Here is a 26,786-nt window from a genome sequence, read left to right as displayed (position 1 = left end):
GTCGGGTTGTGCCAAGTGCTCTGGAGATGGTAGCCAGGCCCCCATCAATACCATTCAGTATGAAAGATGGCTGGAACAAGACTTGAGCCCTACTCTGTAAAATGTGCTCTGGATCCTTGATGTGCTCGGGGCTTTTCAGTATCTCCCCAGGAAAACCTGGTAATGCTTGGCAGTGTGGTGTGCCAAGTAGAGAGTAGAGGCGGGGGTCTGCCCCCCCCCCGTGTCCTTCCCCAGGAGAGGAGAGCCCTCCCTGGGGCAGGGCAGCTGTGGGGCGCCACTGACCTGCTCCCCCACGCACACCTGCCAGACTGGGGCTTCTCCATGCCTTTTTCCCTCATGGAGGAAAAACTACCCAAGCCAGCAACAATGGCGTCACGATCCTTCTTCTGCGGTCTGTTAAGGTGACGCTGTTGAGTGTGGAGATGACTGCACTGAAGGAGGAGCGGGACCGGCTCAGAGTGACATCTGAGGACAAGGAGCCACGGGAGCAGCTTCAGAAGGCCATCAGGGACCGGGACGAGGCCATTGCAAAGTGAGTGTGACGGCTGGTTTCATTCTGTTGTTTAAATTGAGGTAGACACTCAGTTGTTTCAAACCCAAATTGTACAGAAGAATACAAGGGTAAAGCTCTCCACCCTCGACCCCAGTCCCAGGTAGAAGCTACTGTTGAAAGGTGGGTGTGTGTTCTGACAGATCTTTTCCTGTGCGTGTGCAGGTGGGTTTGTAATGTATTAGTTGTGTGGGATTTTTTTAAACATCAGTGGGATGACACTCTACCTGTCTTGCTTTTTTTTTTTACTTGTAAAGCTTAGCTTTCATATGTGTGTTCTTTAGTTTTTAGTATTATTACAAAGGTGGTGTACAGAGGGGTTACAGTTAAGTAAGTCGGGTAAAGAGTATATTTCAGTGGGGCGCCGGTGGCTCACACCTGTTATCCTAGCTACTTAGGAGGCTGAGATCTGAGGATTGCAGTTTGAAGCCAACCTGGGCCAAGTGGCGCTGTGGCTCAAGAGGTAGAGTGCTAGCCTTGAGCAAAAGAAGCTCAGGCCCTGAGCTCAAGCCCCAGGACTGGCCAAAAAATAAAAGGTCAGGTCCTAGCGGCTACATTTAAGTAAAGGAATTCTAGCCCTCGCTCTTGGAAGTACTGCCTTTTAAAATGTGGTTATTAAATTCATCTGTGCCTTCGGGGTCTGGGGTTTTTGTTGAATGACAAGTACTGAGAGTGTTCTGGGAGGAACGTTCAGAGCCAGCCGGCCAGGCGTGGAGGCCTGCGGGGCCAACCCGCAGCGCGGGGAGACCCGGGCTGCTTGTAGCGCCACCTGTTGGCAAAGGCTGAGAAGCGTGAGGTTGCAGCTGCTACCCAACCCCTGGGGTTTGTTCCTGGACTGTGTGGCCGGGCTGGCGTCCATGGCAACCAGCGCCATCCGAGGCTTTCCGCTCTTCCACGCCAGCCAATGGCGTCTAGCGTGACAGAGGTAGTCTGCAGTACTCTGAGCCCCATGCTCATTGGGCAGGCCCGGGCCTACCCTAGAGGCCCACAGCCGCAGTGGGCGGAGCTAGCACAGGCACCGCAGCGGAGAGCCTCCGGGCGGGTGTGGATCTGGGTCCTGGTGGTGGGTGTGGGGTAGGTGACTAATGGCTCCGTGGACCCGGCCAGGCCCGGGAGGAAGTGCTGGCACCGCTGGGGGAGGGCGGCGGCTGAGCATTTGCTCTTCTGCTCGTGCAGGCGGCGTTCCCAAGTCAAAGCGGGTGGCCTCTGCAGGTGGGGATGCCCCGGCCATCCTTGGGTGGTCGCTGGCTGGGTGCAAGGAGGTCCTTTCCTGAGCCTTGCTGTTTCCAGTGGGGGGGGGGGCGGGGAGGGAGGAAGGGAGCGGGGGCGTGGCAAGGGCTAAATGATGCACATTTGGGCGTCTGGGCCCCCGGGCTGCTCCAGTTCCTCCTGCTTTAGATCCCCCTCCCCCACCAATTTTCTTTTGTATTTAGCAGCTTAATTTAGGACTGTTAGGCAAAGTAGAAAAAAAGAATACATGAAATATACAAAAACGTGAAAACACAAAAAGTATGTCAGGAGAATCAGCCTGACCAGCTAGATTTCTGTGTGTGCCTTCCACATAGTCTTTTACAAATCTCCACCTTGTTTTCTGGCTCTTGCCTCCACTGAGCAGCAGCAAACTGGTCTTTTGTTTCATTTTGTTTTGTTTACTGGTGCCCATAGCCTATCATGTTCCCCAATATTCCACCAGTTGCCCAGGTCTTGGTACTAGCATTAGTTAAGCTGGGGTGATCACCCCTGTGTGGCTTTCTTTGCACACTTCTCTCTTACAGATGACTCCTTTAAGAGTCAGAGGACCTCGTCCTTCCCCCTCCAGGAGGAGGAGGAGGAGGGAGGACTGCACCCTGCCAGGGGCGTGTTCCTTTGTGCCATATAAGGCCTTTGATCCCTTCTGGGCTCCAATCTTCCCCCCCCCCCTGCTGGTACTAGGGTTTGAACCTGTGGCTTTTGTTCTACCACTTGAGCCATACCTCCAGCCCTGCTATTTGATGATTAACGGGAGATGAAGTCTCTCACACTTTCGTGCCCTAGTTGGTTTTTGAACCATGATCATCAGGTCTCAGCCTCCTGAGAGGCTAGCATCATAGGCATGAGCCACAGGTGCCTGGCTCCATTCCTCATTCAAGTATCCTCCTCTTTTTAAATTTTTTATTTTTTTGCCAGTCCTGGGGCTTGAACTCAGGGCCTAGGCACTGACCCTGAGCTTCTTTTGCTCAAGGTTAGCACTCTACCACTTGAGCCACAGTGCCACTTCCAGATTTTTCTGTGTCTGTGGTACTGAGGAATTGAACCCAGGGCTTCACACATGCAAGGCGAGCGTTCTACCACCAAGCCACCTTCCCAGCCCTGTCCTCCTCTTTCAATCACTCTCGACCTGTTCTTCCAACTGTTGAGATGAAGGTGACAAACCATCCCTTCACCTACAGGTTGGCTCTGAAGGTTGAGAGAACCCTGTGGCAGCTTGTTGCACAACCTGGTTACAGACTCGTTGTGCATTTGCAGTCAGGTCTCCTCCTAGAGAGCCAGGTGCCCCTGCACAGCTGTCCGTGCTCACCCCCGCCTTCTACTTGCAGGAAGAACGCTGTGGAGCTGGAACTGGCCAAGTGCAAGATGGACATGATGTCCCTCAACAGCCAGCTGCTGGATGCTATTCAGCAGAAACTGAACCTCTCACAGCAGCTTGAGGCGTGGCAGGTAAGCAAGAGCACTGAAACACGGGGCGAGGGACAGCCCCGGAGCCCCTGCAGTCAGCAATGTGAGGCAGAAGGGTCACCCCGTTCCCTGCCCACAGAATTCCTGTCCCTGGGGACCGGGTACTCTCAAGAGTGACTGCCGTCTGGGGCTGCGGTGACCTCCAGACTTGAACCAGGCCCTTCTTCAGCTGCTCCTCATGGCTTGGCTTAAAACTAGAAGGAAACAGATCAGCAGTGGTAGGGCTGGGAAGCCCCGTGTGACGAATGCCAAACCGCAGCTGGATGCGGGCCAGCAGCCCTGCAGCTGCTGCCCTTCCCTGTCCCAAAGGCCAGCAGCTTCCTCTCTCCGAGCGCTGTGCTGTGCAGGCCTGTGCAGGCCATCGCTAGGACCTGTTTTCGGGGTTCTGCAAAGCTCCCTGCTGGGCCAGGGCTGTTATAACTGGCTTTTCAGTGAGGAGCTTGAGGGAGTCCAGTGTTGAGATGTGGGTAGCCATTAATGCGTCTCCCCAAGAAGCCTGAAACAGATGAGTGGGGCTCTGAGGTGAGCCCCCCAGAGAAGGGCGGGCCAGCGGTGGCTGTTCCTCCAAGGCCCAGCGGAGCTGGCAGCTGAGCCCTGGCCCCACCAGGACGGTGTCCTGGCCCCCTGGCTCTGCCAGGCCGCCGGCTGGCCAGGCCCCGGCTCACTGCGCTGCTCTCTCTTCTCTCCTGGCTGCAGTTTGCTTCCTCGGGGCTTTTCACTATCTGGCTCCTTTGGTTTCTGATCTAGTGGCCTTTCTCAGCTCCCGTACCAACAGCTTTAGTCGTACACCCCTCCTGCCTTCGAGGTGAGACCGAGCCTACATCCCACTTACCTTCCCCTCACCGCCATCATCATCCCGCCTCTCCTCGCAGCCCGCCGTGTTGTGTGCCGGGAGCCCGGCGTCATCTGTGCAGTGACATGCCATCATGCCCAAGCCCGAGCGCCTCTGCTGCCCCCATCGTGTCTAGTGAGCCTGTGGCAGCGCATGCCCAGCTCTGTCAGGTCTAACTGTCTCCGGCTAACCTGCTTTCTTGGTGCCATCTTCTCATAGACACATCGTTTTGCCTGCTGGAGGAGTGGCAAGCATGTGATGATGTGGCTGTGAACTTGGTTTCTTTATAAAGGTGGAGGGTGCTGCAGCTGTGAGAAATGATAGCTTTTTCTGAAGGACCCTTTCGTGTTCCCTCTGCCTATCACAGCTAACAATGTAATGTTTACTGAGCATGCCCGCCCTCCATGCAGGGCAGGGTGGGAACCTTGGAAGCAGGGCTGTTGGCCAAGACCTAGTACAGCCTCAGATGTGAGGAGCAAGTTTAGAAAGGGGGCTGGAAGGAGAGGAGCCAGGGAGCAAGTTAGTGTGATGGAGGCTGAGGAAGGCGGGCTGCCTGTCATGAGCAAGGGGAGATAAGTGCGTTTTCACCACCATCTGGTGATGAACCAAGAAATCTCTTCACTGCCCGAGGCCTGCAGAGGCTCAGCGAGTCAGGGGCAGTGATGGACAGGCTGGTCAGAGGGGCGTGTCCAGCCCAACTGGCGCCCAGAGCCTTTACCAGCACATCTCAGAACCCAGAACTGGATTCAGGGCTCTGAGACAAGCAGACAGCCTTGCCCTTACTGCTGACGGCTGTTACTCAGGGCCACTGACCTACAGACGTGGTCAGTGGCAGAGCTCCTACCCAGCATCAGCAGCTAGCAGCCAGGATGGCAAGAGCCCGAGCCGCCCTCCTCTGTGCAGGAAAAGCTGCTGCTGTGTAAGCAAGGGCAGTGGACACATTTTCTAGGCCACAGGCAAACTGGAGCAGGGAAAGGGCCTTCACCCAGTGAAGCTGACCAAAATGCGCCTCGCTGGTGCAAGACAGTGTCCCTGAAGACGGCGATGCTGTCACAGGAGCCGGGCTGGCTGGGGCGAGGGCGCTCACAGGCAGGCGGGAGATGGAAGAGGGGAAAACAGAGCGTGAGCGGCCCCCAGGCCAGTCGCTGGCCCGGAGAGCTGGCAAGCCGAGGCCAGCTCTGGGCCTGCTGCCCATAGGGACAGCAGCTTAGGGTCAGGAGGGATGGCGCTGGCAGCGAAGTCAGCTCAAGCCCCGAGGAGACAGAGCACCAACAGCTCCTGCGTGCCCAGCACCGTGCGCGTGCACCCTCACCACTTCCTTCTGGTCTGGCAGCCCTGTGTCGCTGTTCACCCACCTCATTGCTCCTCCTCATCCGTGTCCTTCTGACGTCTGTTACCTCCCTGTCCGTCTGCTGGCCAGGCCAGAGCCTCGTCTCACCTCCCACCTGTTCTCCCGTTCCGCAGGATGACATGCACAGGGTCATTGACCGGCAGCTGATGGACACGCACCTGAAGGAGCGGAGCCGGCCTGCTGCCGCCTTCTCCGGCCGCCACGGGCCCGGGCGGGGCCCCGAGCCCGGCACCACAGAAGGCAGACGGCTCTTCTCATTCTTCAGGAAAATTTAAGTTGGGAAGAGTTGGGATGCCAAGGACAGGAGGTGGGCAGCTCAAAGGCGCCGTGAGCACCGCTCCCCCATCCCAGGGCCCATCCGCCTCCACAGCCTGCTCCCCTCCGGCAGCGCACACGGAGGCCGAGGCCGTGGCCTGCCTTGGCCTCGCCTCCGGAGGCTGCTGTCAAGGCAGAGAGAGAGACAGGTAGGGACCCTGTCCCCGCTTCCCAGTCAGGCCCAGGCCTGGGATTCCCACGGAGCCCATCACTGAGCGGGGCCCAGGCCACCTCCTAAAGCCGCCCTTCCCACGGGCTCTGCTGCCGCCTCGGTTCCAGAAGATGGGAACAGAAGCGGAGGCTCTCCCCCCGCATGCCTCCATTTCTGCCCCAGCCCTGGCCCAGCGAGTCAGGGGAGTCGCCCCGTGCCTACATGCATGTACCTCTGCTGGAGCCCTCCCCGGCAGGAGGCCCAGCCTGCGGCTGCGGGGTGAAGGCCTGGGGCTCACCCCTGGAGCCGAGGGAGGGCCCTGTTTCCAGGCCTTTCCTCTTCCAGTGCAGTCCTTACTCCGCTGAGGCCCGGGCCAGGCAGCGTGTTCTCACTGGTGTCCTGTGGGACGCCATCCCGCCCTTTCCCCTTCATGGGGCCAGGGCTGAAGGCGAGGCTCGTTCGTCTTCCTCCACAGCCTCTCCTGCCTCCACTGTAACTTCTTGGCCCTGCCACGCCCGCCCAGGCCACAGAACGGCCTCACAGGGGCCCGATCAGCCACCCTCACATTGAAGGCAGTGTAGGTACCACAGGGTGGATGGGGTGAGGCTGCTGGGAGCCTGCAGCCACCCCCCATCTCTGCTGAGGCCCCAACTCAGAGGCTGTGCGGCCCTGCCAGCCCGCAGCCGCGTACACTGCTTCAGCCTCCTGCCCTCACCGGGAAAAGCACAGCAGGGATGAGCAGAAAGAATGTACCTATAGATATGTACATACCACAGTGCTGGAATTTTGTATGTAGCAACCATGTAAATACGTGTATGGATTTTATAATATACATATATAAATCTATAAAGGCATATTTTTAGAAAAACAGCGCACCACTGCTTCTTTTGAAAATAGTCTGAATAAGAATAAAATTAATTTCTACAGAGCTTTCTGCCTCAATCGCTGGGCAAGGGGAAGGGTTTGGTACGAATGCGCCTTCTCAGTCAGAAGCACCGTGGAACTGGCCCCAGCTGCAGCGCCTGGGAGGCCGGCCCAGGAGCGGCGCCTCCATCCCGTTCAGGCTCCCGCCAGGCCTCCAGCATGTAAACTATCAGGCAGGCCGCACCTGGCCCTGAACCTGACAAACTCCCAGCCAGAAAGAAACCACTGCAGGCCAAGGCTTCCCTGCGTCCTTCCAGCATGTGACAAACATGGCGCTTGCCATGGCGTCTTCCCACCTGTGCTCCCGGCCGGGGCGCTGATCCGGAGGGGAGAGCCGCCCGGGGCCAGCCGCCCTAGCGCAGTGAACTTGCTTCTGAAATTGTCCAGGGCCTGACAGGCACCTGCGCCAGACACACACTGAAAACAAGCAGGAGCTGGACCCGTGGGTGGGAAAGAAGCCAGACCCACCGGAGCACAGGCGGGAGGGAGAGCAAACAGATCCTGGAAGGAAATTTGGCAGCTTGAATCTTTATTTTTAGTATGTTTTTTTAAAAAGCATCATTAGAAACTTTCAATACAGAAATAATCCTAGTAAACCATTGGAAAGTCTGTTTGACGGAATCTCGCATCAAGTCCATCTAGCCCTGGGACCCCCGGTTCATGCCTGCGGCACTCAGCGGGACGGGTGGCCATCACCCCACACCTGAGCCTGGATGTCCAGATGCCAGAAGCCCTCCAGTGCTCCAGCCTGGCTTAATGCTCAGGCAAGCGTGACACCCCACCGCGGGAGCCCCGAGCCCTGCGCATGCCCACCAGGCAGGCGCCTCCTCAGCCAGGACAATGCCAAGGACGGGGACTGCGCTGCTGCTCCCAGCTCTGCAGACAAGGCTGTCTGCTGCTCAGCCCGCCAGCGCAGCGCCCATCCACGCCCGCAGCTCCAAGGTGAAGGCCTTGTCACACGGGACCCCAGCTTTTGACACTTTGGACAAGTGGAGAGACAGGTGAGAAGAAACCCCCAGTTTTTATTGATTAAAAACCCATCCACAGTGTTAACATGGAAATTCTGCAGTCAGTGATTGTCCAGTCAGGGCTGTGCCTGGAAATCGCCTAGGACAGGAAATCTAGTAAAACACATCATGGTGTTGAGATCAGTTCTTCCCAGGTACGTGATCCTTTTAGGGGAGAAGGGAATGAAGTGTGCTGGGGAGGAGCAGTCATCAAATGCAGGTGGCCTTGGCTTTTCCTCCAGGGAACCGGCCTCCATCAAAACGGGCTGCCCCCACCCACGGCCATTTCTTCCCACATGCTACGAAATCCTACCACCTTCACACGAAAACAGCTCTGTCAGTGACCCAGTGCTGCCGCCCCAGCTCAGAGGCGTCACCCCATCATTTGACAGCCCCTGATGTCCACTCCCACATCGAGGTGCTAGTACACAGACTCCGAACCCCAGCAGGAGGCCCCTGGCCCACATGGTCCAGGGTGCAGGGCCCCTTCTCTTTTCCCAAGAAATGGAAAGAGCCTGGGTCCCAGATGACGGGAAGCAATTCACTGCTCTAAACGCGCTAGACCCTACAGGGGGACGGCACCCTGCACTGCGGGGCCAGCCAAGCCTTGGGAAGAAAATAATTGAGGAGCTTAATTAATTTGATTTGGCTTCACGTTTATCAGTTAAAATAATGCTCCTATTCCACTCTGCTGCCCCCCACAAGCCCCATCTCTGCAGGCATACCCCTACCTGTCTGCTGGAACCGCAACATGTTGGGCTTAATTACAAGCCATGGCTCCCTGGGTATGCAGCAGAGGTTCTAGAAGGCAGGACAAGAAACGAGTAGGCCAAGCTGAGTACTGACTTCCTCTCAGAACCAACGGCCCTGGGGCCAGCAGAGGTCGGGGCATGCCTCAAGGCCCCCGGGGCCCCAGCTCCCAGAGCAGCTGGGGGGCAGGAAGGTGGGCCGGCACAGGCCCTGGAGAGGGGTCAGACCCTGCGTGCCAGGGACAGCCTGTAGGAGAGAATGAGCAACGTGGAGCCCACGCCAAGGGTCCAGGTCAGCCAGACACAGCGACAAGGTGAGGCTGTCTCCTCAGGAAGCTGCTGGCGGCCAGATGGGCTGGGAGGGTGCGGGGTCTGTTCAGCAGGTTGGCATTAAGAAGGCAAAGCCAGAGCAGAACGAGGGTGTGCGGCTGGTTAAAGCAATATACACTATGTACAAACTGGTTAATCAGTCCGCTCAGCTGGCAGCGTCCTCGCCAAGTCCAGGCGCCTCGGCAGGCAGGAGGGCACCAGTGGGAAGGGCAGGCTCCTGCAACACCTTCTTGGCACTCGAGGGGGGAGGGAGAGGAAGTGCGGATGGCGCCTCCCGATACAAAAAACATGGAGAATTCTTTAAATAACGGCAGGAAACTGAGACTGTCCCCCGAGGAGCCTTCTGGGCCTCGGGCTGGGGGAGGGACCGCAGCGCAGTCTCTGCAGCGGCCGGGGCATTAGCAGCAGCGTTTCTTTCGTTTACTGTTCTTCGTGAGCTTCACCACGTCATTCTGTTGCTGCTGCTGCTGTTTGGCCAGGTTGTCTTTCTTGGCTCGGAGAACCAGCTCTGTGATGCAGTTGAACATCTGGAGAGGACATGGCAGAGCCCGCTTAGTGTGGAAGCAAGCCCCTGCGGGCTGCCACGGCTGCCTCCCAGCCAGCCCAGGAGCCCAGCTTCCTGGTCCTTAGTGCACTGGACTTACGTCCTCCAAACCCTTTCTTTTTGTTGGTTGGAGACAGGGTCTCATTGTGTAGCCCAGGATGGCCCTGAACCCATCATTCTCCTGCTTTAGCCTTCTAAGTGCTGGAATTACAGGCATGTGCTACCACATCCAGCCCTCAAAACCTTTTCTAGGAGGAGAGAGTTCAAGGTCAAAAACAACAATAAAGAGCTGAGCGTATAGACTTGGGGAAGCTATTTTTTAGGGGATTTCCAGTCCTTTTTTTACTAGAAAGAATCCTCTGGCTGGGCGCCAGTGGCTCATACCTGTAGTCCTGGCTATTCAAGGGGCTGAGATCTGAGGATCATGGTTCAAAGCCAGCCCAGGCAGGAAAGTCTGTGAGACTCTCATCTCCAATTAACCACCAGTAAACCGGAAGTAGTGCTGTGGCTCAAGTGGTAGAGCTCTAGCCTTGAGCTGAAGAGCACAGGGACTGCACCCAAGCCCAGAGTTCAAGCCCCACAACTGACCAAAAAAAAAAAAGAATCTTCTGACAAGACAGGTAAAGGTGCCCCGTTCTAGACACAGCCAGAAGGAAGCCGGTCTGCTCACCCCAGGCCACCTCTTGGCTCACGGGCCTACCCATCCTGTCTAGAACCATTCCTCAACTACTTGATGTCCTTCCAGTACCAGACTCAGGCAGCTGCATCCACCAAGCCGCCTTCCTCATCTCCACTCCACCCAGAAAGCGAGCGACGGCAGCAGCGGTGGTGGGACGGGAAGGGAAAGCCGAAGGCGGCAGAGCCAGTGCCTATGAGCACAAACTAGGCTAGGCTCCTACCCATGAGCGAATGAAGCCCAGAGAGGGCAAGTCCACGATTCAGGTCCTGGCCTAAGGACCAAGCTCCTGAGGCACCAGGGACCCACTCTGCCTGGAGCCCTGGACTCCACTAAGGAGTCAGGGCCAGTGAGGCCAGCAAGGGGGTTTGTGGCAAAGCTCTGGCTTTCTTCCCTCGATTGACCAGTCTCCACGGCTACACGACGCTGGGCAGCCCTAGCCGCTCACAGCAGGTGAGCTGTGGAGGCCAGAGGAAAGCAAGCGGGACTCAGGAAGAGCCAGAGCAGGAGGCGCTGGCCGTGGGAGCAGAGGCAGCCAGTGAGGCAGGGGCTGGGTGGAAATGCACGGCTTGGGGGTGGGACAGAGCGAAGTTTGACCCCCACCTCTCACTAGTGTGACATTCCTAAAGCTATTAAACCCTTGGAGCCTCAGGTTCCCTATTAGAATGAAACACAAGAGACAGATGAGAGATGGGCCCTGCACACGCAGGGCCCACAGCGGGCGTCAAAGGTTGCTCACAGCTGCCCTGATCCAGCTGGGAGAAGGGAGGCCTGGCTGCTGAGGCCACAGGCAGCCCCGCCCGCAGCCCCGCCCGCCCCTCCGCCCAGGGTCTCGGCTGGGCCTCACCTCTTCCACGTTGACGTTCTCCTTGGCGCTGGTCTCAAACAGCTGGATCCCCATCTGCCCCGCAAACTTGTAAGCATCTTCTGTCTCTACCACCTTCCGCTCCGGGTCGTCATTCTTATTGCCAACTTCAAGACAGGGCAGAGTCAGCCAGCTCCGCAAGAGCCCCGAGCGCTGCCCGCACCGCACCGCACCACCGCGCCGCCCGCACCGCACGCACTGCACCGCCTCGCCCCGGAGCCCGGCCTCACCTAATATTCGGCACACGTCATCACAGTTCTGGTTGATTTCATGAAGCCACCGCTTGACGTTGACGAAGGACTCAGCACTGGTGACGTCATAAACCACAATGACCCCGTGGGTCCCCCGATAATACCTGTGGGGCCAAGAGTGCATGAGGCTTCAGCCCAGACAAGAGCAGCTGCCTCCCTCCGTGGCCAGCCCCGCACCCGCTGCAGGCTCCCACAGCACTGGTGCCTCGTGCCTGTCCCCAGGGCATCAGAGAGGAGGGGTGCTGGCCCAGAGGTGACAGACCAGGTCTGAGGAGTCACTCCAGGGGATTCGGGGTCTGCCAGCAGCTGGAGGCTTCTCTGAAGTTCTCGTTTTATCTTTAGAATTCAGACAAATTTTGTGTTTGGCATCCGAGGGTCACGATCCTTGCTCAAACATTCAGAACTTTCTCTCCTGAAATCTGGTTTAGTAAAATGCCATTCCCAGAAGCTGCTTCATTCGTGGAGCCCTGGCAAAGCGCACCCCTCCCTTCCTGCATCTCTGGGCTCCTGGGGGGCTGGGCAGCAACAAGAACACGTAAGGCTGGGGCCTAGACATCCAAACCTTGCAGAAGAGCTGCTACAAGGTCTGGAAGGAAGATGTGGTTCCTCGTGCTGGTGGCTCAGGGGACAGGTGGAGGACATCAACTCCAAGAGCCCTGGTGCCGACCCTCTCAGTGCACGGCCAGAACGCAGGCCCTCAATGCCTATGGGCTTCTGAGAACACCCCAAGGGACACAAACCCTGTGGACAGGCTGCTTCTCCCTGCCTGCTGGCTGCTGCTACCCAGTGTGGGGAGCCCTTCTCCCAAAGCCCAGCTCCGAGGGGGTGCGGGCCAGGCAGGGTGCGGGAGCAGTGGCTGGGCCGTTAGTGCCGCTCTGTTCCCATCTGCCCGCCCATGAACTCTCTCTGCCGCCTCTTCACATTACAGGCTGATCTGAGGACAAAAGAACACGGCTCCGTCTCTAAAATGCTAGGACTTCAAGGGTACTGCTTTTGCCTCATCATGCCTCAGTTTCCACAACCATAAAATGGGGGGGGGGGGCTTGTACTCACCTCTTGGGGTTAGGTGAGATGTTAAAAAGGTAACACGGATACCCCAAGGGCAGAATGCTCCTTATCATTCTTCCGGCTCCTGCCGGGGCAATCTGGAGTCCCAGATAGAGGTGGCGGGCGGCCCTGGAGGGCACCGTGTGCGGCCTCTGCAGCTGTCCCTCCACCCAGGGCGGGCGTTCACTTGGCCCACAGCCTGAACCCGCCCCAGCCCCAGCCCCAAGGCAGCTGCTGCCCTGACCACCAGCTCATCACCCAGCAGCTTGATGGTGGCCTCTAGGGTGGACCGTGATCCCTGTCAGCAGAATGCCCCTGCACCCGAGAAATGCCCCAGCGTGGCCCTGGGCAGAGCCCCTGCCACTCCTCAGCACCGTGCCTGCGCTGGGCAAGGGACAGGCCTTCATCTGCGCAAGCTCTGGGCTGAGGAGCAGTGGGCGCCGAGCTCAGGCCAGGCACTGGGCCAAACCCCTCATACCCGCTACCTTGTTCATCTTTGTAGCAACTCAGTCCAACAGAAGCCATTGTGGCCCTTTGCCAGGGAGGACAGAGGACATGGCGAGGGGAGAGTCTGGCTAGAATCCTGGGGCTCAGGTCTGAGTCCCCAGCCCAGGGTCAAGTCACCCACCCTTACTACTTCCCTCTTTTCTCCCCCCACCTCCCCACAGCCGCCCCTCAGACAAGCAAACTAGAGCTGCTCAGGGAGAGGGAGCAAGTCTTGTGAAGGCCAGCAGGATGCAGTTTTGCTCCGTATCAGTGCTCAGGATCAGACAAGGCCGCATCTGGTACCCTCACTGGCCCAGACCCCCCCAACTACCAACACGGGGTGACAAGTGTGTGGTGTCTCCCCAGACAGGCAGGCAGGACCCCAGTGAGTCCACGGGCCCCAGCACTGAGACCTCCCCTCCTCCAGCACCCACAACACACACTTGTCCTCAGGGTGCTGAGTTACTTCTCCAAGTCTCCCTGACAGAGCGGCAGTTCAGCCTCCGCTCACCTCGCCCAGCCCAAAGGGCGCAGACTTCATGGTGGGGAACAGCAGCGGCATCTACAGAGAAGGCCTCCATGCCCCAGACCCCTGCCCAGGGCACAGGCCTATTGTCCCTGCTGCCGTGAACCCCTAAACTGGTTTTAACCCTCGGAGCCAGAGCCGGGGAAAGGCCTAAGCTTTGGCATCAGATGAACTTCAGTTCCAATCCTAAGTAATCAGGAGAGTCACTCGTGTGACTCCCAAGCTGTTCCCAGGCCTCCTTACTGGGACCACGTGTGTTTAGTGATACACCTGGGCCACAGTGAGGGTGAGGGTTGAGCTCAGCAAGCTCTCTACCACTTGGCCACACCTGAGACTCTTGATGTCGTCCTACACCAAGAAGCCTGACCCAAAAGCCCTCGTGTCCGGTGGCGCGCACCCGTGTGTCATCACAGAGCACCTTCAGGGAGCCCGGCCAAGACACTCATGTGCCCACTGCAGGGCTGATGCTGGCAGCCTCAGTCCACACAGCGCCTGTGCCTCCTTCCCACCCAGCCCTGCGCCTCCTCGCTCCCCACCCCTACCAGGGGGATCCTGACGGCCCAGGACAGGCATCTGAGTGTCTACACTGAAGGGGGACAGGGGCCTCTCCCAGGGGGATGCCACCCATGCCTGGCTGAGTCCACTGACAGGAACTGCTCTGGGGAGAGGTCCCGGGAATTCCCACAGAAGGCCAGACCCCAGCCCTCTGCTCGAGCCAGCCCTGGCTCTGCCATCACTGGGGACAGATCACTGCTCAGAGGCTCGCTCATCTGTACAACGGTGGGAGAAGTCAGCAAGAAGACTCAGGAAAAGCACAAAGTGGGGACTGGGCCTTGGGCCTCAGCATCAAACCCTGCACGGTAGCCCTCTGGGAACAAGCACGCACTCTGTCTAGGCGACTTGCCCAAAGCCCGGAGCAGAGCGGCCATTCCCATCTCAAGCAGCCCGCCTCCCACCCTGCGCTTTCCTGGAATCTGTTCCACTCACAGCTCAAGGACTGACAGCCCCGTGGCAGAACCCCGAGCTTTCCTCCTCTTGCGGCCAAGGGCCTCCAAGGAGCAAAAGCAGTGGGGAGCAGAGCTCCAGTCAAGAGTTTAGGGGGAAGAAATGGAGGAAGGGGTTCCCCACAGCCACATGTCCCCACAGATTCATCCCTGAAGAGTTAGGGTAGATGCCCAGAGCCCTACCAGAAGGAACTGCCTGGCCAGTGCGTGGCGGGCAGAGCCCTTCACATGCACTGGGGTGACGGAGCTGCCACCGCTAGCTGGGGGAAGCTGGGCCCAGGGGAGGGGACCAGAGCCAGCACTCAGCCCGGTCTGCCCATCCCACGCAAGCCAGGGCATGGCAATGCCTCTTCGGGCATCTTCAGGAAGAGGAAGGGGCTCCGGGGCAGGGGGGTTGGACTCACGTGGAGGTGATGGTACGGAAGCGCTCTTGCCCTGCCGTGTCCCAGATCTGCAGCTTCACTTTCTCCCCGTTGATCTCCACAGTCCGAATCTTGAAGTCCACTCCAATTGTGGTGATGTAGCTGCCTGCACACATGCAGCCCGTCAGCCAGGGCCAGTGGGGAGCCCTGGCCTCCACGCCCCAAACTGCACAGGGCAGACCTTGGGAGCCTAACACCCACCCCGCACACCCTCTGCGCCCCACGAGATTCCTGAGCAAAGAGCCCTGATGGAGTCCACTGTGGAAGGGAGGCAGGACACAAGGCGACAAACTAAGAAAGATGACGTTTCACAGTGGGAATGCCACAAAGGAAATACACTGGGATGTGACTCTGGGAAAAAAGGCTCCACTAGAATGGCAGGACAGGTCACCTGTGACTTGAGAATGGGCAGACCTATGATCCACTACAGGTTTTTCTCTTTCGTTCTTTGCAAAAAAAGAAGAAGAAGAAGAAGAGGAAGAGGAGGAGGAGGAGGAGGAGGAGGAGGAGGAGGAGGAGGAGGAGGAGGAGGAGGAGGAGGAGGAGGAGGAGGAAGTCATAGTATTTAAAAGACTCAGAAAGCTGACTTCCTAACATAGGAAATACAAGATGGAAAATGAACTTATGCAACTTGTGGGCAGGAGGGGGAAATAGGGAGAAAGCGAAGGGAAGATGACATTGTCCAAAAAGAAATGTTCTCATGCTAGGCCTCAGTGGCTCACACCTGTAATCCTAGCTACTCAGGAGGCTGAGATCTTAGGATCACAGTTCAAAGCTAAGCTCAGGCAAAAAAAGTTTGTGAGACTCTTATCTCCAATTAAGCACCCAAAAGCTGGAAGTAGAGCTGTGGCTCACATACCAGAGTGCTAATCTTGAGCAAGCTCAGGGACAGTGCCCAGACCCTGAGTTCAAGCGCGCGAGCATACACGCACACGCGCACACGCGCACGCGCGCGCGCGCGTGCACACACACACACACACACACTCATTACATGACTTACAAAATGGTAACCCCTCTGTACATCACCTAATAAAATTATATTTAAAAAAATTAAATAATCTACTCAGATGGCTGAGATCTGAGGATCGTGGTTCAAAGCCAGACTGGGCAAGAAAGTCAGTGAGACTCTTATCTCCAATAAAGCACTACAAAACCAGAAGTGGCGCTGTGGCTCAGCAGTAGAGCGCTCGCCTTGAGCTGAAGAGCGCAGGGACAGCGCTCAGGCCCAGAGTTCAAGCCCCACGACCTACCAAAAAAAAAAAAAATTAAATGGTCCAGAAAACTAACTTCCTAACATACTAACAGGGTGTAACCTAAAGCACTGATCCAGGCAGAGATGATGAGTGCACAGTCTGCAAGGCCAAGCCATAGCCGGGCAGGCCGGGAATCCACGGCTGACATCTAGGTCTCTGTGTCATTTTGACAACATAGACTGTTTCCGTGTGGGATGGGGAGGACTGAGTCTCCACCAGGACACGAGCTGCAGGGTTTTTGTTTCTAGGTTTTTTTGTATTTTTTATTGTTTTTATAAAGGTGATGTCCAGAGGGGTTACAGTTACAAGTCAGGTAGAGATTACGTTTAATGAGCTGCTTGGGGCATCTCTGTGGAAGGTGGATTTGAGAAGAGCCGGTATTACAGTCCAGTCCAGTCTAGGCTGACAAAGGCTCGCCTACTCTGAGCAGTCTCGCTCCATTCACAGCGTGCCACATCACATTGTGCAGGAGACAGACATATAGATAGATACATACATGCACACACATACATACGCACACACAAATTATTATAAGAAGTGTGGGAAAGGTCAACGTTTAGGGTGAGGTAGAAATCAAGGCAATAGGGGGAAGGAGGTCACAGCTGGGCTCCACTTGAAAGAATAGGTAAGACTACCAAAGGTCATACTCAAGAGGAGCAGAGGCCCCACATGGAAGCAAGCAGCTAAGGCCAAAACCCAGCCAGAAACCAAGCTAGCACCTGATTCAGTTCAGGGGCCAGAAAACCCAGTGCCTTACATGGTTAGGAACTAAACAAACAGCTGATGGTTGAATGAATGTATATGTGAGTGAGCCAGAAAAAAAAGGAGTAAGCCGACTGCTGGTGGCTTAGGCCTGGAACCCTAGCTACTCAGGAAGCTGAGATCTGAGGATTTTGGTTCAAATTCAACCTGGGCAGGAAAGCCTTTGAGACTCTTATCTCCAATTAACCACCAAAAAGCAGGAAGTGGAGCTGTGGCTCAAGTGATAGAACATCATTAGCCTTGAGCACAAAGGCTCAGGAACAGTACCCAGGCCCTGAGTTCAAGCTCAGGACCAGCATGCGTGTGCGCACACGCACTCATGCATACTTTCTCTCTCTCTCTCTCTCTCTCTCTCACACACACACACACACACACACACAGAATAAAAAGGAAAGTTGGAAAGAAAATAGAAGATCAGAGGTCTCCAATCAGGGAAGATCTTGTTTCCATATATCAGGCACCGTCTGGGGACAATTTTGGTTGTCACAGTGCCATGGGCATCTAGGAGGCTGATCTGACTCAGCATCCCCCCCTCCCCGCCACATACACATAACACAGAATTGCAGGGCCCAGTGTCAAGAGTGTGACATGGAGAAGCCCTGCTGTAAACCCTGCTCAGGGAAGACAGGGCCGCAGGGATCTGACACAGAAGCATGGCTGCCGAGCCACGGATCAGTGGTGTGGGAAATGTTCCTACTGAGAACCAACAGTGGGCTAAGCTACCGGAAATCCACTTGAGGAGAGGAGACCACAAAGCATCCCCTAGAGCGGGCAGCTGACAGGCAGAGAGACAATTCCTGGCCTAAGCAGAGGCTGCCCAGTAGTTCATCTAACAGCCACAATGAACAGTAGGCGATTACTGGGCTCCAGGCACTGGGTCCTGTGTTCTCAGGTGCGCCTAATCCCACCACGTCAGACGGACAGTGACATTTTTACAACTTGAGGCTGAGTTCACTCCCTCAAGGTCACACGGAGAAGCTAACTTTCCAATGACTATTGCTGCAGACATTGCTGGAGGGGGACAAGGCAGCACTTTCTGCCTACCCACTTAGCAAAAGGGAAACACTGATCAGAGCTGACAAGGAGCACTTTCAATCCCTTCAAATTATCTCAGTATCTCTGCAAGGGAAAAGAAGACATGCCTCAGACCCAATGGCCCTGTGACCTCACTTCTGGGGAGCCCCGTACACACGTGTAAGTATGTCGAGTAAGGTGGGACCACAGAAGCCCCCAGAAGCCACACACTAGCATGACCCCTGTGGCGGAGTATTACATGCGCACCCAGCACACAAAACTACACAGCCACTGCCACCCAGGGAGGCCTGCGGCTGGCAAGGTGAAAGCATAATTCTGATAGAGAGAAGCAAAGTTTCTGAAGAACAGGTGGAGTCAAAAAACAGTGGAGGCTGGGCGCCAGTGCTCATGTCTGTAATCCTAGCTACTCAGAAGGCTGAGACCTAAGGATTGTGGTTCAAAGCCAGCCCAGGCAGGAAAGTCCATGAGACTCTTATCTCCAATAAACCACCAGAAAACCGAAGTGGCACAGGGGCTCAAGTGGTAGAATGCTAGCCTTGAGCTGAAGAACTAAGGCACAGTGCCCAGGCCCAGAGTTCAAGCCCCACAACAACAACAACAACAAAAATGTGGAAAAAGCAGTTGCTGGTGGCTCACACCTGTCATCTAGCTACTCAGGAGGCTGAGATCTGAGGAGTATAGTTCAACGCCAGTCTGGGAAGGGAAGTCCATGAGACTCTTATCTCCAATTGACCACCAGAAAACAAAGAGCTGTGGCCCAAGTGGTAGAGTGCTAGCCTTGAATAAAAGAGCTCAAGGATAGTGCCAGGTCCTGAGTTCAAGCCCCATAACTCAAAAAAAAAAAAAAAAAAAAAAAAAAGTGGAAAGATACACCCCACACCAAGCAGAGGTTCTTAGGGCAGCAGGAGGTACATGCTTGAGATTTCCAACAGGAAGACTTCTTGTAAATGCTGGGTGTAAGGAGACAGATCCTGGGCCAAGAAAGGAGAACAGTCAGGCTTTCTGAACAGGTAGACTGCGACAGAATACAGAGCTTCTAAGCTACGACTACCATCCTCCTTGGCCAACCTCGGACAACCAAAATGAGAAAGTTCCAGGAGTTAGACAGAAGCCATGTGCTCCGAGCTAGGGAAGAGGATTTAAAGACTGAAATGCCTCTGCAGCAGCCGGGGAGGACTTACCTGAGAAAGTGTTGTCTGCGAATCGTAACAGTAAGCTGCTCTTGCCCACACCTGCAAGAGAGAAAGCACAGGGGTGAGCAGGGCGTGAGTTCCTCCTTGCAGCCAACTTCTGAGCGCCAAGTCTAAACATGCTCAGAGCTGGACACCAGTGGCTCACGACTGTAATCCTAGCTACTCAGGAGGCTGAGAGCTGAGGATCATGGCTTGAATCCAGCTCAGGAAGGAAAGTCCACTGAGACTCTTATCTTTAAATAACAACAACAACAACAAAGTGGAGGTGTGACTCAAATGGCAGAGTGTTAGCCTTGAGCAAAAAAGCTAAGGGACAGTGCGCAGACCTTGAGTTGAAGCTCAGTGCAGGCACAAGAAAAAGGCGGCTCGTGTGGCGGATGCTCTCCAAGCAGCCACACACCGAGAACATCTCTTCCAGTCAATCCCTGACCTTTTCCTTCGTCCTCATGTAAGACAAGCTGCTCTCAACTCCCCTGGGGGAGGTGACAGAGACTTGTGCCCAAGCCCAGTGCCCAGGGCTGTCCTGGCAGGCTGGAGGGAGATACCAGACAACACAGACTGAGGGACCAAGTGATGCCCTGAAGGGCGTCGCTGCCACAGATGCCAAGCCCACACCCTATGTATGCAGCGTCTGTCTGCAAGTAACTCCAACAAGGAGCTGGAGAGCCGGGATGAACCCTTATTTCATCAGGGCTTTTCTGCAGGTAAGGACATTGAGGCCCACACAACTAGAAGCGACTGTCCCGCGTTCCCCATCCCCCACACTGAGTCAGCACCAACTGGGCGAGCAGGTGGGTGGCAGAGTCTCCGGGACCCCTATCAGGCCACCAGCCTACGTTTGTTCAGATGACTGCACTTACCACAGCAGCTCCTGGCTGTTCACTGCAAAACTGGAGGGGGGGGGAGGGACCTCAACCAACTGCAGCTTCCCTGCCCTCCTGCCCCTCCCTCCCACCCTCCCCTCACCACCCCCAAGTCCAGCCAGGCCAACTGGCCTCAGGAGGAAATGATTAACATGTACGCATGTACTGAGTTCTGTCTGTGTGGTGGGCACTTGGGTGATCCCAGAACTCATCCTCCATCTCCTGAGAAGAGGAAACAGCAGCTCATTTAAGTCTCTGCACCAAAGAGGAGGAAGACCCAAACTCAGGACCCCACAATACCCACTGTCAGGGGACTCTTTGTTTCCCTTTTGTGCCAGTGCTGGGGCTTGAACACAAGGCCTCAGCCTCTTGCTCAGCTCTTTCTTTTTTCTTTCTTTCTTTTTTTTTTTGATTGGTTGTGGGGCTTGAACTCAGGGCCTGAGCTCTATCCCTGAGCTCTCTTGCTCAAGGCTAGCGCTCTACAACTCTGAACCACAGTGCCACCTCCAGTTTTCTAGTGGTTAATTGAAGAGTTTCATGGACTTTCCTGCCCAGGCTGGCTTTGAACCATGATCCTTAGCTCTTAGCCTCCTGAGTAACTAGGATGACAGGTGTGAGCCCAGCCTTTGTTCAGCTTTTTCAATCACAGCTCTACCATTTGAGCCATACCTCCACTTCGGGTTTGTTGTTAACTGGGGATAGAGCCTGGCAGATCTGTCCACCTGGGCTGGCTTCAAACTTTGATCCTCAGATCTCAGCCTCCTGAGTAGCTAGGATGACAGGCGTGAGCCATTGGCACCTAGCTTGGGGGAATCTCAATATACCAAGGGAGTGGAATAAAGCGACCCCACGCGGCTGCTACATCTCACTCCAGTTAGAAACACCAAACTCAACCTAGGATCTAATAAATACCATGTGACTACATGCAGATTTGGGGCGCATGCGTCCTGTTGTGGGAGACACCCATGGCTCTAATCAGGTTCTCAAAAACACTGCCTCCACCCTAGCCTCCAAGTAACCAGGTAGCAAACCACCACTGCAGGCCAAGCCCAGCTGCTCTTAACCTAGCCCGACACCTCTCCAGGCAGTCCTCTCTCAGGATCTCTTCTGGGGATGCCCTGGAGGATTGGGTACATCAGAGGCCTGCTATCCCAAGGACAGGCCAGGGGCAAGGCAAGGCCCTCCTGGGCGGGCAGATGCCAGGCCCAGGGCACCTGTGCTCTTACCAGGCACCACTTCCTCCTTGCTCCACCCACCATGAGGCTTCCTGATCAGCCAAGTCTCTACAGTGCTCTGCCTGACACCAACACCTGCTGCTCCATTCGCTTCCTTTGCTTCCTCCTGGTGCCTTCTGGGTCCAGCTTGCTCAGCTAAAAGTTGCTGTCTGGGCCACTAGGCCTTGAGCTTCTCCAGGACACAAACCTGGCCTCTTCACCCTGTCATTCACAGTGCTGTGAGCCAGGCCCAGCACCCAGGAGGGACAAACAAAACAATTTCCATCCATCCATCCCTGAAGTAATTGCATCCTACCGACAGCTATACAAAAAGCAGTAGCTTTCAGACTTTGGGGGAACAGCAGAGTCCTTTTTTTTTGTTTGGGGGGGTGGTGTGGTCATAGGTCTTGAACTCTGGGCCTGGGCGCTGTCCCTCAGCTCTTCAGCTCAAGGCAAGTGCTCTACCACTTGAGCCACAGCGCCACTTCTGGTTTTCTGGTGGTTTATTGGAGATAAGAGTCTCACGGACTTTCCTGCCTGGGCTGGCTTTAAACTGTGATCCTCAGATCTCAGCCTCCTTGGATTACAGGCGTGAGCCACCAGCACCAGGCAGAGTCCTTTCTTTAAGTGATTATTTCATCCAAATCTACTATGACACACGGTGGCACAGCCAGGTCCGCTCACTACCCCGATGCTCCTGACAGAGCAGATGAAAACCACTGGGCTGCACAATGGCCGTGAGTCACCATGTGGTATTAACAGCAACCTCCAACAACGTGATGTCCACTGCCATAGGCCACCTTCCGAAAATCCCTGCCACCACCTATGGCCATATTCACATAAAACACTGCTACTCCAGCCGGGTGCTGGTAGCTCATGCCTATAATCCTAGCAATTCAGGAGGCTGAGATATGAGGATCACAGTTCAAAGTCAGCCTGGGCAGGAAACTCTGCGAGACTCTTATCTTCAATTAATTGCCAGAAAACTAGAAGTGGCTCTGTGGCTCAAGCAGTAGAGCGCTCGCTTTGAGCTGAAGAGCTGAGGGACAGCACCTAGGCCCAGAGTTCAAGCCCCATGACCGACAGGGGAAAAAACAAAACAAAAAACCACTGCTACTCCAAGCAGGTCACTGGTGGTTCATGACTATTAGTAATCTCAGCTACTCAGGAAGCTGAGATCTGAGGATCACAGTTCAAATCCAACCTGGGCAGGAAAAGTCTGTGAGACTCATCTCCAATGAACCACACAAAAAGCGAGAAGTGGAGCTGTGGTTCAAGTGGTAGAGCACTAGCCTTGAGGGGAAAAAAAGCAAAAAAACAACCAACCACTACTCCAGCCTTCTCTACCCTACAAAAAGCACAGGCCCCAGCACATCTAACACCTCCTGGTAGTGAGGCAACGCCACATTCAGCCATCACACTCCTCTGCATGCCAGCCACCCTGACTCTGCTCCTTCCGTGGGCCACATGTCCCTCATTCCTCTCTGCTTCAGTTCCAGCCTGCTGTGGACCCAAATAAAGTGACCCCAAGTTTCATCCATCTCATTGTGTACCCTGATAAGTCACATCCTCCAGAGCCTTAGTTTACTCATCTGTAAAGTGGAGGGATCTAAGTGGGTCTGATGACCACGCTAGCCTCTAGCTTTTTGAAGAGTGAAGATGGCTTGCCCAGTGGATGCTGTTATAAATCAAGAGTCAAGCCAGGCGCTAGTGGCTCACTTACTCAGGAGGCTGAGATCTGAGGATCATGCTTTGAAGCCAACCTATGTGGACAAATACAAGACAATTATCTTCAATTAACCAGCAAGAAACCAGAATTGGAGTGTGGCTCAAATGGTGAAGGAACACTAGCCTTGAGCCAAGTGTGACCCCGAGGCCCTAAGTTCAAGCCCCAGTACTGGCACACACAAAAATCAATAATAATAAAGAGCCAGTGACTAAAGAGCAGAAGAAAAAGTACAGAACCTCAGGCATAAAGAAGAGATGCAAAAGCCAAGGAAACACATTCCAGAAGCGTGTACAATGTGGCAGAGTGGGAAGAAGAACTCTAGATTTATAAAGAAACTAACATTCATTGAGGGCCTGCTGTTTGCCAACCCAACACCAGCTGCTCTCACGTTTTAGCATAGATGTGCATTAGCTCCTGACTTTGTCTCTGACAAGCTGTGTGACTTGGGACAAGCCAGTTACCTCCTCTGAGCATGGCCAACCATTCAGGCCATGGGTGAGAATCAAATGAGAAAGTGTCTGTGAAATCATTCTCTCTCTCTCTCTCTCTCTCTCTCTCTCTCTCTCTCTCTCTCTCTCTCTCTCTCACACACACACACACACACACACACACACACACACACACACAGAGTAAATGTCAGGCTCTCTGTTCAGCTGCAAAGCTTAGTTTGAACCATCACTGGTGGCTTACACCTGTAATCCTAGCTATGCAGGAGGGTGAGATCTGAGGATCACTGTTCAAAGCCAGCCCTAACAGAAAATTTGGTGAGACTCTTATCTCCAATTAGCCACTAAAAAGCCGGAAGTGAAGAATGCTAGCCTTGAGCAGCCCTAAATCTGTTTTATTTGTACTCAGGACCAACACACACACACACACACACACACACACACACACAGGACACACACTCACACACACACACACACACACACACACACACCCCACACACACACAGTGGGGAAAGCAGAGCTGTGGCTTAAATAGTAGAGTCCCAGCCTTGAGCTAAGAGATAGTGTCCAAGCCCTAAGTTCAAGCCCTAGTACCAGCCAAAAAAAAAAAGCTAGAACTTCCACAGCTACCATTAAGTGTTGGGCTTTGAATATCAGCTAACATCAGGAGAAATCAAATAGCAATGCACCTTAATTCCTCTGCACAGCCCAGGCTACATACTCAGATTGAACTCATTGCCAGAGCACAGAAATCTTGACCCAGTGAGTCTTCTCCCACACCTGACTTCTGAGTGGGGGAAAAAAAAATCAATAAACCATGTAAAATGCACAGTAAGAAAGCAGCCAAAACCATCCCCAGGGTTTCTTGGAGGAGAAAAGCCAGCAAACGCTGCATCTTCTTGCTGAGTTTAAGCCTTTCATTTTTAAAGATCAACACAGAGGCCAGAGATGTCTTGCAGGGGGATAAAGACAGACCTTTGCCAGAGCAGATTGACTTTAACCAAGGCCAGAGCAGAAGGCAAATGCTACATAGGCAGAGCCTCGGGACCCTGGGGTGAACCAAAGGCCAAGTCCAAGTGAGAGACTCGGCAGCTTGCTTGGTTCCCTTCATTCAAACCACAACCAATCAGCCCTCCACCTTCCTCACTTCTGCCCCAACCACAATTACTCTTCCATCTCATTGGAACGCCAACAAATCGGCACCATTTGTTGCTGCCCACAACCTGGGACAGCACGATGGAATACTGGAGCTGAAGAAATGAGAAAAGACAGTGCAGGATCCAAGGGTTTCAGTGCCCACTGGCTTCTGAACCCTGAGTTCCCTCCACCCGCCCCCCCCATCCTGTTTTTTTTTTCTCATTTTTGCGGCTCCAGGATCCCCTCCTGCTATCCCAAGTTGTGGGTAACAAATCCACCAACCACAGCCCCGTCCAGCTCCTCAGGTGGGAGCACTTCCATCACCCATCTACGGCACTGCCTGCCACTCACCCCTCCTCCTACATCCTGGGTTTCACAAGGGATTCGCTCCCCTTATCTCCTCAACTGTCCATGAGCCCTACAACCAACCTGGCCTCTACTTCCAGTCACATGATCCTCATCCGGATCCACAACTGAAGTCTGGTCTATAAACTTAGCTGCTCCCTAGGCCTCCTTCCAGGACACCATGTAATCCCAGCAATTTAACTATGCTCCCATAAACCTCCTGGGGCCTGCCTTCCTGACCTCTCGGTCACCCAATAAACCTGCACACCTGTCACATTCCAAACACCTCTAAACCCTCCCTGCCCCTTGCCAGAAACCAAAGTATCTTTTCTAAGGACATTGGATAGTCATTCATTCATTCATTCAACAACTACATACGAAAACACTGTTCGTTCATTCATTCCACAACTATGTATTCCATACTTACTGGGTGCCAGGCACTATTCTATGAACAGGAGGTCTGAACCAGGAGTGCTGGGCCAGACACATTGGCTGACCGGCCCGCAATACCTCTCTGGTATAGAGGAAGCTGAGAGACGCCACTGCGCCCTGGCTGGGTGTGCCAACACTATGTGTGCACTATCTCAATGAACACTCCACAGCGGCCTTGGAAGGAGGCAGCCCGACCATCATTCCACTTCACAGACGTGCAAACTGAACCATGCCGAGATTTAATGATCACCCAACGCGAGAGCTGCGGAAGCGCTCTTACCTGCCCCTTTCATTTACACCTCACAGCAACCCCACGAGGGCCGAGGACACGGGGCACCTCCCCGCCCCCCGACTTCTAACAGAGGCGTGGGTCTTACAAAGGAGCCTGACGGTGACACCGACAGCTAGCACTTACTTGGAGCTGACTTCACCCCGGGTCAGGCTCCGAGCACTTTGCCCACTTTATCTCGGCACATACTCACAACTACCCAGCGAGGAAGGTCTCCATTTCCCAGATGCGGAAACTGAGGTTCGGAAAGGCGAAGCAACTTGCCCAAGGTCACCGAGTTGCACAAAACTGATGGTCCCGGGACTCGAACCCGGGTCTCTCCGATTCCGGACATCGTGAGACTTGACCAAGGTCACACGTGAGGCCGGAGCGGGCGCGGGGAGTGGACCCCGCACGCCCGGCCCCTGGGCTCGGCCGCCCGGCGGGCTGGCACCGGCCGGAGCCCCCCGGCGCACCCCCCCCCGGGCTCGGGTCCGCCGGGCGGCCCCGCCCGCCCGCCCGCCTCCCGCCCCGCGCGGCCGGCACCTCCCCGCCCGCCCGCCCCGAGGCCCCCGCGGGCCGCGCCCGGCAGGGCCCGCGAAGCCTCCGGCCGCCGCGGCCCTCACCGCTGTCGCCGATGATGAGCAGCTTGAAGAGGTGGTCGTAGTCCCGGGCCATGGCGGGCGGGGGCGGAACGCGCGGGCGGCCGGGCGGGCGGGCGGGCGGGGTCGGTGCTGGCCTCGCGATCCGCAGCTCCCTCCGGGCTGCTCCGGCAGCGGCGGATCCACTTCCCGAACAAACAGCCGGAACTGACAGAAACACCTCCCTCCGCACCCCCTCCTCCTCCTCCTCCTCACAGCCGCCGCCGGGGCCACCGCCTCCCTTCTTCCCGCCCCGCCCCACGACTGCGCAGGCGCAGCGCCTGGTGCCGCCTCTACGCAGCCGCAGTCCCGGCCGGCCGCGCCCTCGTCGCGCACGCACGGGCCCCGCGCACGCGCTCTGGCGAAGCCCCGGCGAGCGTCGCTGTCGCGGCTCGCGGACCCGCGCTCCTGTCCGGCGCCGAGTGGGAGCGACCGAGGGTGGCGGCGGAGCCTGCCCGTGGATGTTCCGTTCCCTCATCCTCGAGACCCGGGGGCGCGGCGGAGAGGCGGGGACCCCGGCCCGAGGGTCGGGCCCGGCGGACCGGCGCGGCGCGGGCTGGAGCGTGCGGGGCCTGGAGGCCGGCCGGCGAGCGCGACGGGACCCGGGGCGCCCGCGGGCGCCGGCGCCGCCGAGCTGCGACTTTGGTAACATTGCCGGGCCGTTCCCGCGTGCCAGCGCCGGGCGGCGGAGGCGGTCGGCCCCCCGCCTGGGGTCCGCGAGGC

General features: G+C 55.9%; 2 protein-coding genes across 5 annotated transcripts in view; one reads left to right on the top strand and one right to left on the bottom strand.

The window, feature by feature from the left end:
* LOC138829861 (BICD family-like cargo adapter 1) overlaps window positions 1-6,834 on the top strand; it is an 84,750-nt gene extending 77,916 nt beyond the window's left edge. For 3 of the 4 annotated variants that reach the window (XM_070026421.1, XM_070026420.1, XM_070026422.1), the window contains 3 exons: window positions 402-532; window positions 3,127-3,247; window positions 5,562-6,834. In XM_070026421.1, the coding sequence (XP_069882522.1) occupies window positions 402-532; window positions 3,127-3,247; window positions 5,562-5,723 (414 nt within the window). In that variant the 3' untranslated portion in view covers window positions 5,724-6,834. Of the gene's footprint in view, window positions 1-401; window positions 533-3,126; window positions 3,248-3,961; window positions 4,071-5,561 lie in introns of all 4 variants that reach the window. The other variant, XR_011372752.1, reaches the window with a different exon arrangement.
* Window positions 6,835-7,840: 1,006 nt separating this feature from the next.
* Window positions 7,841-26,269, bottom strand: LOC138829859 (ras-related protein Rab-35). The gene is made up of 6 exons (XM_070026419.1): window positions 26,049-26,269; window positions 18,977-19,027; window positions 14,728-14,851; window positions 11,240-11,364; window positions 10,992-11,116; window positions 7,841-9,451 (listed from the first exon to the last, which is right to left on the bottom strand). Exons 1-6 carry the CDS (start codon window positions 26,098-26,100, stop codon window positions 9,323-9,325), a joined length of 606 nt encoding a protein of 201 aa, XP_069882520.1. The 5' UTR covers window positions 26,101-26,269; the 3' UTR covers window positions 7,841-9,322.
* Between the last annotated feature and the right edge of the window lie 517 nt (window positions 26,270-26,786).

Source organism: Dipodomys merriami, unplaced genomic scaffold (assembly GCF_024711535.1).
Source record: "Dipodomys merriami isolate MVZ:Mamm:240054 unplaced genomic scaffold, mDipMer1.0.p SCAF_177, whole genome shotgun sequence".
Taxonomy (NCBI): Eukaryota; Metazoa; Chordata; class Mammalia; order Rodentia; family Heteromyidae; genus Dipodomys; species Dipodomys merriami.
Note: the sequence above shows the minus strand (reverse complement) of the source record. Positions and strands in the feature narration are given on the sequence as shown.